The sequence below is a fragment of the Penicillium maclennaniae genome (genome assembly GCF_028827695.1).
Source record: "Penicillium maclennaniae strain IBT 15551 chromosome Unknown utg000003l:1.0-5670915.0:1.0-5674809.0, whole genome shotgun sequence".
Classification (NCBI taxonomy): Eukaryota; Fungi; Ascomycota; class Eurotiomycetes; order Eurotiales; family Aspergillaceae; genus Penicillium; species Penicillium maclennaniae.
The window spans coordinates 3,845,250-3,859,790 of NW_026623215.1; the positions used below are offsets into that span (position 1 = coordinate 3,845,250).

General features: G+C 43.5%; 4 protein-coding genes across 4 annotated transcripts; 1 reads left to right on the top strand and 3 right to left on the bottom strand.

Annotated features, from left to right (window-relative positions):
- Nucleotides 1–1,270: 1,270 nt before the first annotated feature.
- Nucleotides 1,271–1,820, bottom strand: N7477_003551 (uncharacterized protein; the record flags this gene model as incomplete). Its single annotated transcript, XM_056965214.1, has 2 exons — nt 1,271–1,302; nt 1,349–1,820. The coding sequence occupies 2 exons, from the start codon at nt 1,818–1,820 to the stop codon at nt 1,271–1,273; spliced, it is 504 nt and encodes a 167-aa protein (XP_056825167.1).
- A 1,504-nt stretch (nt 1,821–3,324) lies between these two features.
- On the bottom strand, nt 3,325–4,374 carry N7477_003552 (uncharacterized protein; the record flags this gene model as incomplete). Its single annotated transcript, XM_056965215.1, has 4 exons — nt 3,325–3,333; nt 3,937–4,094; nt 4,185–4,308; nt 4,363–4,374. 4 exons carry the CDS (start codon nt 4,372–4,374, stop codon nt 3,325–3,327), a joined length of 303 nt encoding a protein of 100 aa, XP_056825168.1.
- Nucleotides 4,375–10,482: 6,108 nt separating this feature from the next.
- Nucleotides 10,483–10,884, top strand: N7477_003553 (uncharacterized protein; the record flags this gene model as incomplete). Its single annotated transcript, XM_056965216.1, has 1 exon — nt 10,483–10,884. One exon carries the CDS (start codon nt 10,483–10,485, stop codon nt 10,882–10,884), a length of 402 nt encoding a protein of 133 aa, XP_056825169.1.
- A 2,989-nt stretch (nt 10,885–13,873) lies between these two features.
- N7477_003554 (uncharacterized protein) lies at nt 13,874–14,176 on the bottom strand (the record flags this gene model as incomplete). Its single annotated transcript, XM_056965217.1, has 1 exon — nt 13,874–14,176. One exon carries the CDS (start codon nt 14,174–14,176, stop codon nt 13,874–13,876), a length of 303 nt encoding a protein of 100 aa, XP_056825170.1.
- Between the last annotated feature and the right edge of the window lie 365 nt (nt 14,177–14,541).

Here is a 14,541-nt window from a genome sequence, read left to right on the forward strand (position 1 = left end):
TATAGGGTAGTCTAATATTAAATAATAAAGATAAACAGAACTATATTAAGATTTTACCTAATATATATCGCTATATTCAGAAGTGATAAGCTCTTATATAGGATAGGATAAATATTATAGATAGCTTTATATAAAAAATTAATAATTAGCTTTAGACCCTAAAAGATATTAAGCGATATAGTACTAACTAAGTAAAGAAGATCTATATAATTAGTAATATCCGAGTTAGTTTACCTAATATCCCCTATATATTAATAGGCCCCGTAACTAAGAGGCAAAGAAATATTTTACTATAATTTATATATATTAGAGATAATCACTTAACTCTAGATACTCTAGAGTCTAATATATAAAAAGAAGTATCTACGGCACACTAAGACCTTATATAAGCTCTAAGAACTCTATTAAGGCTTATAAATAATATATATAGCTATCTATAATATATATTCCTTATAGCGCCACGATTCCGCGGGGAAGGTTTAATCTCTAAATACTTAGTTAGTTATAGCCACTAGATAGACCCTAATATATTAGCTAAGTTAGATATTCTCTCTCGGACCGAATAAAGCTATAGTAACCGCCTATATTATTTTATAGAGGAGGAAGGCATAATAAATATACGCCTAATTATTTAGAGATATAATTAAGGCGGAGAAGTTAGTATTCGGGAAAGATTCCTTCTTCTACTATAAGGTATTAGGGCTATATATTAGTCCCCCCTAATCCAGAAGTTATACCTCCGGAGGATAATAATAATAAGAAAGAGATATAATATCCGCGGCGATAGGGAATAGGTATTCTAGTCCTATCTTTCTTTACTTTTATTAAAGTAGCTTAGGCATTCTAAATTAACTGCGCTTAATCACAGGACGGTTAATTTTGTAGGGAGAGGTAATATATAGTAAGAGAATTAGTAACATAATAAGCCTATATATAGCCTTAGGCATAATTTAATATCTGCAGTGTATAGTATATCTCTAGACACACTTAGAGGGAGATAAGTTATCTACCTAATTCATTTAGGATTCACCCAATTTCTTCTATCTATAATACAGTATTAAGATTATCCCGCACGGCCGCAACAGGGTATCAGTACGGCCTCATCCAGCATCCTCTACACCAGACAGGCAGTGTGTGTGTGTGTGTGTGTTGTCCAGTCTGCATCGCCAGACAGCCATCGAGCCGTTCCCATTTCAATACGTATTACTTGCAGGGCTAGAATCCTCACCCATTGGTCATGCAAGTAACATTGTAGTTGAGAAAGAATGAGTCAACGATGGCAATGGGTTTGGCTGACACCCCCTCGACATTATAGATATCGTCCGAGATACCAGTGCCGTAGACATACCTGTAGCATTCGCTGGGGCGTCAGTGTAAATATCATTAGCACAATTTGAAATGACGGAATCTCGAATTGTCGCAATCGAGCCCGAGCAGCCGGATGTGCCTAGTTCATCGAGGTCATTTTCTGTAAGACCGTACTCCAGGCTCTGTGCTCTGATTCCACTCGAGCACTCCAGCGTCGCAGCTAACTCATTGGCACAGTCGGTTGAAAACATCGTAAGATCAGAAATATTAAACAGTTGGGTCGTTCCAGTTACTTCCATAGTTGTCTCCACGAGGGATTCAGCATACCCAGTGGCCTTTGGCAGCCCTGTACCGGGCGAAGACGCAGGAGAAGCAAGAGCATTTCGGCGAGCATGAATGTGTTCATGAGCACTTGCCTTGTGATGAGAACTAGCAGTGACAAGGAGCGGCTCAAGGGCAAAGACGAAGAGAAGCGCCCGAATATAGTGAATGAGAGCCAAAGAATTGGCCATGTTGTAAAGAACGAATGAAAGATATAGAGATCGAATGGGCTTCACTCCGTCATCACCACAGAAGAAAAAGTGGGAGGGTCTTGAGAAGTTGACTGGACTATGCTTGACAACTAGCGTAAGAGACCAACTCCCTTCGCACGCATTCAGTCTTGAACTTCTCCTCAATTGGGACAATTAGCTAGACCCTGAACAGGGAACGGTATGCGTTCTCGGATTTCGCGGAAACTAAAGCGCGGAAATTAAAGATGAAACGATCTAAATGCGTTGGGGCAAGAGAATACGATGGTGATCTAGTAGATGCGGTAATTGACCGAGAGACTGAAGCAGCATAAAGTATGAAACAAGTGTCGGAAAACCCACCGACTAGTTCCACGACCTAGAGTAGATGTAGCGAACTAGATCGTTAGTCGATCTTGGCGTTAGAGCTGGCCCACGGTCATTAAAGGGCCTGAGCAAAACGTGAGAAGCTTGTAATGAACAATTGATTACATGGAAAACGGGCGCCACCCAAGCCATTATATTGGTTAGCTTCAGAATTCACCATAGGTTGACCAGACAAAGGATTAAATAGAATTCATTGAGTTATTGAGGCAACCGGTGGAGACCGGATCTTGTGGTTTCTTCATCAAGAGCATCCGAACTCCCGAGGATTCAGGGCACAATCGGCTCCACAACTCGCCTGTTGGAGCCCTAATCCCCTAGTGAATACGACCTTAAATGTGGGTCTTGGCCCCAAAAATATGCGTTGTGTACGGAATGTATCTTTGGAGCGGAAATTATACCTCAAGTGCTTCTACACTGCATTTCCGGTGTACTCCGCAGTCATTAGTCTGTGATGAGTAGTTAGTAAATAGTAAAGAACTAGTTCCTAAATAGCGAAACACTTACTTAGCTTGATGTCCGGGTCTAGATTTTTATATATTAGATTAAGGATCTCGCTAGCGATTATCCATAGAGCTTTCGTAGGTGGCGGTGGCGGATAAGAATGCGTTCCACGAGAGTAGAAGATTATATATAGGTATCTCTCAGGTATAAGCGGGATAAAGGTCTGGAATATCACGTTATAAGTGCCATAGCTCTGTATTTTACCCTAACCCTAAGGATAGATAACGCCTAGAACTAGTTAGTATCTAGATAATAACTAATTTAGAACTATTTCTTACCGTATAATAGCCTTCTTATACCGCCGGTTTAATCACTCCGTATATTAGTGGTCTAGACTAATAAGTAGAGGCTAGAAGCTTCTGTAGAAGTTCTATATTAAGGGATCTCTCTTTCGGAATAAGAGAAGTATAGAAGTATTCTTAATAGTTCTCTTATATTAAATTCGCGCAGCCTATATAATAGCTAGGCACTCTAGCTATATTTTAATAGCTAGTTAGTAACTAATTAGAAACTAATAGAAATAAGACTTACTTTATAGTTATACTAGCGAAATATAGGTCGATAACCTTAGCGAGCGGATTTATAAGCGATACCCCGAATAAATTTTTTTTTAATTACGTTATATAACCTATATAGAGATTATTTTATTAGTTTTAAATTAGTTTAGAATTAATTAGCTTACCTAATATTAGTACGTTATAGGTCTCTATAGCCCTCTATAAGCGAGGACTCCACTATCTCTCTACGTATATTTGTGATCAGAGTCTATAGATCTTTATTAGCCTTTATATAGACTAGATATAAGAGTCTAGGATTAAGAAACTCGTAGCACTTAACGCTATTACACTTAAAGCGTTTTCGCTCCGTTTAGCAGCCAAGGAATACGGAATATATAAAGTCTCTTAGCCTATACCTACCTATAGCGTACTGTGTCTAATAACTAGTTAGTAAGTAGTTTATTAATAGTTAATAACTACTTATTCACTTATAGATTTTATTATAGCTCGTAGCTTATTCGGTCTAGATTTCTCGATATTCACGATATAGGCAAACCCTTCCTTATGAGTTTCTGGATACTCTGGGAGTAAAAGCACGTATTCAATCACCGCAGCTAACACAGCGTAGGTTAGATAAAGGTTAATAGAGTTAGAATATAAATTGGCTATAAATAAATTAGTTAGTAATTAATTAGGAATTAGTTTGAAATTATTTATAGCAATTATATATTTACCTTATCTAGGTCGGGAATTACAGCTTGGAATTCTTGCCAGTCATCAAATTCATCGACATACTCGCCTACCTTATCCGTATCGGTTTCAGTATCAATCTGTAGAAGCTTAGAGAAGGTACGATCCTCAAAGGCCCTCCAGGTAGGATCCGTAGCGCGTTCTATGGTAATTGGGATGATGATTGAAAGAGACTAATAATTTGTGTGGGTAAATTACCGGTTACCAGGGCATACCCTACAATATTACATACTTGCGATGAGCACGGGCCAGAAGTGGAGCAAAATATCACGTGACCCTTGCAGCGACCTCTGCACGCACTTGCGATCACCTGGTTCCTCGTCACCGGTTCTCCCACTACAGTATCTATCATACAGCTAGGTGACTATATAATGAGGGCCAGATAATGAGCCTGACCTGGCGAAGCTCACCGCTTCCGTCATTGTTCATGAGACTCCTGATACAGTAAGTCGTAGCAAAGTGGTTGTGAGTAGGTACATTTATTAAGATGAACTAGCCGCAAAATGAGCAAGAAGACTTGGAGGGTAGAGATAGATCCGTGATTTGGGGGAAGTTCAGCCCTATTATGACTATGGAAAAGCCCTCTTTTGAGTGTCTCTCGATCTCTCTTGGCGCAAAACGAGAATATACAAGATGAAGGATGAAAGTCCCACTCCAAGTAGGCACCACTAAGAGCAAGTGTCAGTGTATGTTGGCGGTCTCCACAAGGTGTTTTCACCTGAATCATGACCCCACTGGCACGATTTATCCCTTTCAAGGCTTGTCCTATCAACCCTAACGCGGCTCCCTGTAAAGCCAGAGCAATCCAACTACCAATCCCTACAATCAATCTGGGACCATTGTGCCAAAGTACCCCTTTCTTTTTCGTCAAATGGCGTACAAAAAACTCGTCTGTTAGGAGAAGCTGTAGAACAAGCGTAATCATGAGCGAGAGCGAAGATACCGCTGCAGACCATGAAAGCCAGGTGGCAGAATCTACCGTTTGTTGGATAGCTGTCATCGTTGCCGTACCATTGTCGGTATTTAAAGCGATGCCGAAGAAATTTCCTCCCGTAGCAAAGCCTTGGCTGGCAGAGATGGACACTGAAACTGTGACCGTTGCAGTAAACGATACTATCTGGAGATATGCAGAGAACGGAGGAACATTCGAACTCGGGGCAACAGACGATGTAGTGCTATTTGGTGCTAGTTTGTCCTTCTCCTCCACCGCCTGCTGCTGTGTGGAAATGGTGGGCTGATCTTTCTGGGTAGTTGAGCCCGAAGGCCCAACTAAGATTTGTTTTGCGCACATTTTTGAATCTAAGTTATTGGAGCAAAACAAAAGCGAAGGGAAATAAAAGAAAGGTGCTGTTCGCGGAGATGCGGAAATTCTAGGTTAGGGGGGACATAATATAAAAGTTGACAAGCGGGTAATATACAAAGAAAGTACAGAGTAGTGCGCACCTCAGCTCTCGCTTATTTCCCAGACCTCAGGCCCTCGTCAATTCTTTCCTAATCAGGAATAGCTACGGGGAAAGCTGAGAAGGCTACAACACCATTGGCAGTGCGTTTTTCTTGAGAAATGGAAATATCCCAACGAATAGTTCCACAAGGTATCCCTATAACAGCCTTTGTGGTTTCGGTTTCGGCCAATCTGGCTCTTGATATTAAGGAAAGTCCCCGTGGTCTTTCAACAAATAGAGTATCGAGTTTACGTAATGCGATTGCCGGCCTTGGATGGGGCATCCAGACTTCAAGGTCCGAAGATGCCTGGGGTTGTCCCAGGTAAACTTGCAAGGCACCAAGCATCTGGATACTTTCAAGTTGAGATAATTCATTGGCTATGTGCTGCAAACCAGTTGGAATGTGATGGCACATGTTTCGACGATGGCCTGATTGATCATATCATCGATCCCGAACCGTCAGGATATATCACCGACCTAATCTGGCGATGTGAGCCTAGCACATTACAGCACGATTACATCTTGGGCTCTCTCGCCCTTCTAAGGGAGAGTCGTCATTCCTGGGTCCGACCTGAGCGAATGCGTGATATCTGCGACATCAAAAATGATGCAGAAAGAAATATCGTCGGCTTTCTAGTCACTCTTGCGTCTTACGAAGAGAGCCTCAGTAACTCAACGAATATGAATTTCAAGCGCGTGGAATTTGAGTCGATCGCCCCGAGGCTAGTCCATTAGCCTATTTCATCGTTATAATTCACGACGAGGTGTATGACAACACGCTCCTGACCCGCAACTGTTGGTGGTTCTCTCGGCAGCCTTTTAAGATTCTCGTATCGAAGTTAGAGCTAGCCAACAAGCAAAAGAAGAGCTTATCAACCTTTGCGCTGTACATGAGTTTCACCAAACTTCAGCGCCAGTAAAAGGAAGCTTGAATTATTCTAATCTCTGATGGAATACAGGACACTATAAGTCTAAGTGGAAACTAACTTGGTCTTTGTATATATGGGCAGAGAATAATTTCCGATGTTGCGGCTTCGTTCCTGAGCAGCAATTGCCTCATATCGCAACAGTAGCGCTTGTTGTTACATTCCTAGCCCTTCCTTTTGCCTGGTCAGTCATCATTGGAGCAATCGCAATTATTCCCTTTAGCGTGATGTATATTTTGGAAAAGACTGGGAAACGCGTAAATGCACGGGTCAAGAAGTATATGGGGAAAAAGGTCCGCCGTTCAGGTGAATTGCCGAACAAACAAAGCAGCATGCCGAGTAACGCGTCAAGCATTAGGGGATTGAGCAATTTATGTGCCTATAGGGGTCTGACGTCCTATATCCCACCCTTGATCTAGTACGTCAAAATGAACGGAGGAAAATATTCAGGAATTGATAGGTTAGAACATGGGCTTCCCATCCGCTTAACTATCCGTGGCTTACTTTCCACCCACACCGCTTCCCGCAAAGCAGTGTGGGTGGGCTGCCGAGGGTCGGATTTTTAAGCATTGAATATCGACCGAGTCAGCCATCGATATGTTCCAGTTTCCAAATCCAATGCACTTCAGTTAAGGGCTGTGTTGAGACCAAACAAAATTATGCAGCCCAGCTGGAAATATCAAGCTGAACTGGACCTGGAAAAGAAATTCCAGAACCTGTCCTAATGGAGATCGATCACAATGCCCAACGCTCAACGTCATATGTGTGGTGCGAATGAATAGGGTGGCCCCGAGTATTAGAACGCCGGCTCGTCCAAAGCAAAATGGGAGTCCATAAGCAGTTGAAGTGGCCCAAACTATTCTCCTGATTAAGTGGTTGATCTGGACGATACCCAGTACGGAACTTGACAGTCGAGATATCGTAGGAAAGCCTTTCGGACCACAGTCGTGGTAAATCCAGATAATTAGAGCTAAGCCATAAAAAATAGAGCGGTTGGGGTTTAGATAATCTCTGTTGAGTCGTATTTCGACTTCTCGATTAAGCTTTATTTGGCGGAAGAGGTTATATCGCATGGCTTGACAATTGTATACGATCGCATCGTATCCAGGTGACATCTCGATTAAATCCTTCGCTGTTCAACTAATCAGCCAATGCAAACAATTTTCCTGGAGTATATCTACCTTTTTGGCGAATCTCATCCGGCATGAAAAGGGTCATCCCTGCGTATGTGCGATGTAAAACCTTTCTTTGGTCGTCCGCTTTTGAGAGTACCGCAAGATCGATGGAGTCCACCAAAAATCCTGTCCTTTTGAGTTCGTATAACTCACCACCAACTTCAAGAGCCTGATGGCAGAAAAGGTCCCATGAAAACCATGTAATCGGCTTCCCCATGTCCCCAAGGAACAGGAGATACAAATTAAAAAGGATAACATTATTTACACTAACTTCTTTGTTGTTTGCTGATGCAGAGCCAGAGAATTCCCGCAGTTTTAGGCTCAGTTGCCAGACCTGAATGATCAGTTGGGTCGTTGTGTTTTGAATTTTGGAAATGTTGTCAGGCTGTGAGAGTAGGATGTCTATTTCACAGTCATCCATTTGCTTTCCAAACCACTGAGGGACAATTTGGACGGCTCTTTTGGCAACAACCATTGTAACTTGATCCATGAAACGTTGGAAGCTGACGATTAACCAGGGCGGTCCAAACGCTGGTGATGAAACAAAATATATGGGTCTGGCTTTCCTTTGATTTGAAGGTTGAGCCGGCATATTGTACTTTTGTCGATTTTTCCATTTCAAGCATCTCGAACACGAAGCATTCTCTATGAAGATGCCAATCCAAACGATCAGGCAAATTTGACCCAAGGCGAGATAGAACCAATAGCAGCGAAGCAATGCGAACAGCGAAAGATTGTGACATTGTACCGCCAACCAGTTAGCCTCGATTGTCATGGACACAAGCCATACTATGAAAGACAAGTCACGTCTTTTTCTCCTCAAAACAATATTCGTCATGATTATCGAGAAAATAATATTGCTTTCGATGAAATCGAGGGGCCGCAAAATGCTTTCGAGTAGCCTTTGTAGGAGAACTTCGCCTGGCGCTGTTTTGACGAACAAGAAAATTGAAAGCCATATCGTGACCTTGCCGTTTGGTAGATACGCCCGAATAGAGTGCCACCTAGGTACAAATAGGTGAGGCGACATAGTGACTTCGAAATGTGAGACTTAGTAGCCTAGCGACTAGGATTAGGACATTCTGGGCCGAGTTATGACGGGCATATCCTGGACATTTATTACTCCTTGGGAAGTTGGGCCGCTCGCGAGGCTGAGTGGGCTGACAGAGAAGCTAAAAATGCCCAGAAACCCCGCATTCCCTGCAAGAAACAGTAAAATTTCAATTTTTCTTAGTGGAAGCAGTCCCATAATTTGTTCCGACCATATGATGACAGATCTTACGCTGGTGAACTTTGGGTGCTTGGGCATAGCATTTCTATGCTGTTGTTTTCTGGCTGTGGGTCGCAAATTATATTTACTCCTTTCAAGCATGTCATCAATCTGGAACCTGGACGAGCGGCTGAAAGGTTGGTGTGACTCAAAACTCCGTAGAGTTGTCAAATACAGTGACACATCATAAATTTTAATAGTAAAAGCTGCTGTGTGTGTAACAATTCCCATATAATGCGAGCTGAACCCAGCTGAGGGCAGAAACAGACTTGTGTAATATGAGAGAGGGGTAACACGAGAGTGTGCATTCGGCCCGGCTTCCTACGGAAGCCCTGCGAGGGATCGCTGATCCGGCCCCGATAATCGTTTTATCACATCCAGACTCATCCACCTAGACTAGCCGATAAGACTAGAAGTCTAAGATATAGTGAAAGTATTCATCACAGAGCTTTGGGTTGCGCTCTCGGGCCTTGACGCAGGTAGTATTTTTCGCCCAACCTTCGGACCTAATGGCACGACTGGCTCCAAATTCCGCTGTGACGATGATTAGACAAAACCTCCCGTATGAAAAGCCTTTGTAATTATTTTACCGACAGATTCCCTCTCGGTGGGAAGCTTGCTAAGTGTTTGATCTGGGCCCGAGGACTGTGCAAAAGATGGATTTTTGACGGTAAAATCCCCAGCAAATATTTGCGTGATGCTGGGCTCGGATGGTAAGTGCCATTCGTTAGTCAGCCCTATACTGTTACTGAACATTTCCAAGCTTTCCAGAAACAGCGAATCTTGGGCATTGGGCCAGTGGTTTCCTGCATTGTATTAGCATGCGCATTAGACATTAGGAATAGAAAGACTAAGGTTTGAAGGTAAGAAAGCTCGAGGCTTTGACTATCGCATACCAAATTGATCATCAGTAGGTGGGTTGAGCTGATTAATCGATATGGTTGATGTATCCCCAAAGGCCGGAGGCTCCCAGGGGAATGTGCGCGGATCCGAATGAATCTGGCTGCTCTGTAAATGAGCATCATCACCACCGTCACCAATTACAGGCGAGGGCTGCTGCGTTGGCGAGCTAATTGGGGCATGGCCAATTTTTTTCGTGACGCTTAAGGAGATCACGTCGGCTAAAGAAAGAACCGCACGCGCACTTGTATGGTTTTTCTTTAGTGTCTACACAATTTTAGCTGTAATCCGCAATCTCCATTGTATGTCTGTAAGAGAGAACTGTAATAGGACGCTATACTCACGGATTCGAAGATGCCTTTCTAGGTGCTCGTATCGCCGGAAGAGGCGCTTGCAATACTGGCACACTCGCGGTTTTCTTTTGCTCATCTGAGAGACTTCGGGGGGCTCAGCGGCTGAATTTTCCTCCATCTCAAATCTATGTATGATGCGCTGATCTTGCTGTGCTAGTCTTGGAGAGGGCTGGCGGAGGTGGATGAAAAGCGATGTGTGGATGTGGAGGTGATTATTCATCGATACTTCACGTCAAAAGCAATTTCGTCATCGCCGCAGCGAATGTAGCAAAGGCGTGGAGACTGTGGAGAACCACCCCCAAATACCTCCAAACATGGACCTCTGCCATGGTATATTAAAGAACGTTTCTATCAAGCTGGGTCCCAATTTTTTGAACTATTTTGATCTTTCACTTCATTGACGTTTTAGTTGATCAACCGGTTTGATTATCGTCCGCAACAAAACATTCCGCCCCGCGATCACAATGTCTTCTCTGACTTACATCAACGAAGAGGGCGCCGGCCAGAAACACAGCGACCTTTGCCATTATTCCCAGGCAGTCATTTTGGGTGACGTTGTCAAATGTTCTGGACAAGGAGGCTGGGAGCAGACCGGCGCCTTGGATGCCGAAAATATTCCACGCCAGGTGGATCTAGCTTTCAGGAATGTAGACAGGGTGCTGCAAGCCTCGGGTCTCCGCGGCTGGGAAGACGTTTATTCAATCAGCTATCATGTCGATATTGGCTCCTCATATGATCTCACCGTCAAGAAGCTCAAGGAGCGCATTCCGGCTCATCGACCTATTTGGACCGCTATTGCTGTACCCCAGCTTGCATTCCCAGCGATGAAAATTGAAATTGAAGTGGAAGCGATCAAACAAGCCTGAGGAAACACCATGAAACGAAAGAGGTATTCGCTTACAGCCCCTACTAACTATGGTGTGAATAGTTCCTGCTGATGATTATGTTATGAATTAGCGCGTGCTTTGAGGCCGATGCACGACATGGGGTGTCATCCTAGGGTGACCAAATACTTTTGCTTATCCGGAGAAGAAACGACAGTCTTAAAGTTGGGGACATCGAGGTGTCCGGTATATCAATGGAATAAATAATATATGACCGGTTAGAAATTGGCTTACCATTTGCAATGCCCTAAAATGAACATAGTGCCAGAAATGGAAGTGATAAATTCGCAACGTGCACGTTCCATGAAACCTTTCGGATGATAAACTATGGATGGGATGTCCTGCCGCGTGGGCCGCTCATCCGTCCAGTAGTATTTGAAATCAGATTTACCTCTACATTCTTAGACTTCCATTTCTGAATCATGATTTGGAAAACACTAGTCCAGAATCGTTATTACGGGCGAATCTCTTATTGTTATATGCCTAGGAGACATCTTCCTCAAAGGTGCATCTTAAATGCGTTATGATAAAGTCAGAAACTCAACACCTCAGATGGCCGGCTTCAAATTCAATCTGCAGAGGCTCGTGGCAGTTCGGAGGCACAACCTCACATGGCGCCGATTGCCATCTAAAGATCTCGCCTATGCATTACGAACCATCCAACGCTCTGGGAAAGAAAAGATGGCTAAAATATTTGTTAGTCTACGAGAATATCTTAAGGCGCGCTACCTTAACATTCGTAAATCTTCACGTGCAGCCGTAGCTTCTTTTTGATCCACTTCTTTTTTATTATTGTACCGTAGGATGCTAACAAGTCTGTTCTCTTTTCAATCTGGTGTCATGCTTCTGACAAGATTTCTCAATATTGAGAGTCACCAAAGGTACGTTGCACAATATCGATATCTCAAGACCAAATGGCATGCCGAAACATGGAAAAGCCAGACCTACGATGTCTTTCTTGAACCCAGATATTTCTAGAAAATTATTTTGCCTTTGCGGATCTGGAAGGAATTGGGACTTCCTGTAGACAGAACTCGTCTCATGCTTAAATCTTAAGCCTGTGAATTTGTTCTCGGAGATGCAGGCAAGTCTACCCCGCTTCAGGCATCAGAATGTGGACCTGATACTCTACTCAATGCTCTTTGCCGATCTTCAGCGAACGTCGCAACAATCAAAGTGACCTTGCGAGGTTGAGGATTCGCTGACCCTCTCCACCCGTTATCAATATGGTACCCCTAACTTGCCCCTGGAACCTCGGGAAAGGGCCACTCAAAGAGGCCCAGATTTCTCGCTCAGGCGTGAAAACTTGGGTTGAACAAAAGTTAGAAGAAACGGACGTTGTTATTATCACGGTATGTGAAATTGACCCAAGATACGCGTGATAGTTTCACTATTAATGTGGTTCAGGGCGCTATCATAGCAGCCGTTGCAAGCGCAGCTCTCTCTTGGAACACTTTCCCCACTTGGCCATGGACTGCGACTGCAACAGTTTACTCAGCTTTGCTGCTTTCCCTTGTCTCAGTCTACACTGGATGCCAGCAGCACATTGCAATTCTGAGATACGGCAAATATGAAATAGGCGAGGCACGAATGCACCAATTTCTTAGCAACCATTCAATACAAGATATCGTCTGGTCGGTGCCGCTGATACTCCTCAATCTCAGCATTCTCCTCTTGATTGTCTCAATCTTAATAATTATCTTGGCGAGGGCCACACGAACTGCAGTATTTGATCAAGACGCAAAGGTTGGCGTTCGAGTGGCTCGAGTAAAGACTAAGATTCTAACGGCTAGACTGCAGATTGCGATTGTTTCTGGCATCGCAGGCTTATTCGGGATGGCCTGTGTGTTGACAAGCATGTTTCAGGGTGTTTATAGACTGCCGCAAGAGCCAGTCCCCGTCGAAACCCCATAGGAGGTTCAAGTCACCTAGCAAAGATAAGCTTGGGCCACGGGCTGTTCTGCTGGGATACCTACTGGATGTTGAAAGTTTGAACTGTGTGAACTTTTCGCAAGACCTCGTTCTCTTTGCGGTCCAAGGCTCCAAAAAGATTCACAATGCCTTTGTCCACCCACGTAATATTCACCCAAAGAACATGTTTTTGTCTTGTGGCAAGACGATATGGTTTGATTTTGATGTTGCGATAATGAGCTCGCAATATAATTCATCATGAGAAGGCTTATTGCGAATATGAGATCGAACTCGTGAAGAGTTTGGAAAACTTCTGATTTGTCCAATTTCATATTGTCTTATCATTTACTAAGAACAGAGACAAAGACTTACCCGTGATACCAAGTATTACTGATTCGGGAGCTTTCAAAACAACGTAATTTGGCATAGCTGAACTCATCAACGTATTGCATGCGCAATCCGGCAATCACTGCTTGTCACACATATGCTTTTTTTATGAGGTGATCACTAATGTTCTTCTACCGTTATATCGGTATCTCGGAAACGGCCTTCGCACTTTCCCCTTTCGCACCAACACGTTGAATACAGCGACGAAGGAAGTTCTGAAACCCCTGATCGAGATTCTCTTCGTATGCTAACCAAGCTTCCTTGATAAGCCTTAAGTTCGGCAAAGAACTCCTCGATAGGGTTAAGATTCGGCGAATGAGGCGGCAGATTTAATAATTTAACACCTGTTTAGGAACATAATTGCCTGATTCGGTCGGACCGATGAAAATGATACGTTATCCATCACGAGTACGGATCCACAGCAGCTTTCTCCCATTGCTCAAAATAAGTCCCTTTCCAGGCTAGCTACAATCCTCACTGCATTGAAATTCTGGCCTCACTATGCTCTGCATCAAAATTACAAACATTAGTTCCTCCATTTCTCTCATGCTTCTTAGACCCAGTTTTCTTACCGCGAAGTAAATCTGCCCAGACAAGCTGATTGATCGCTACAAATCCCGCACCTAGCAGTGAAGTCAGTATCATTCCCATTATATGTAAAGTATTTTTACTATCACATACCACCCAGCACTAGCTTATACGAGTCCCCTTCTGGCTCGGCGAGGGTGGGCTGAATAATCCCAGGATCCTGTTCTCCCACTTTAAACCAAAGAATTCGTTTCGGCATCAAAGATCTGTCTTCAATGACGTGCCGGCCAAGATACCAGCCGTCGCATTCTAGGACACTGTTTTTCAAGGTGAAAACAGCTGGTTCGGAGCCAACTGATGCGTGGGTTGGATACTCACTATCGTCCTCAACACGTGTCACATATTCATCGTCAATCTGGATTGTGAAGGGACGGTCGAGACTCTCCATTATGAATGATATCTGGAACAGAAAGGGAAAGTAAAATCGTTGTTGGTATGTGATGAGAGGGCACTGGCGACTAGTATTTATGTCCACTGAAAGTGGATAGGACCACGACTCAGCTAGCCACAGAAAATATCGGAGCTGAAACAGTCGACCTAGGTTTCTAGCTAGCTGCAGCATCACAAAAACGGAAGCCCCTGTTTCTCGCAGCGGGTTGCTGAAGCCTATGACATATCGAAAACATATTCTACCTAAACGCCTTTCTATGCTATCTGATGCACCTACCGACTTCTTTCCCCTTAAAGTAGAACCGATAAAGTAACCAAGATAGAAACTCGCGATACATTCGTTTTTCGTTGTATGCTGTGCTT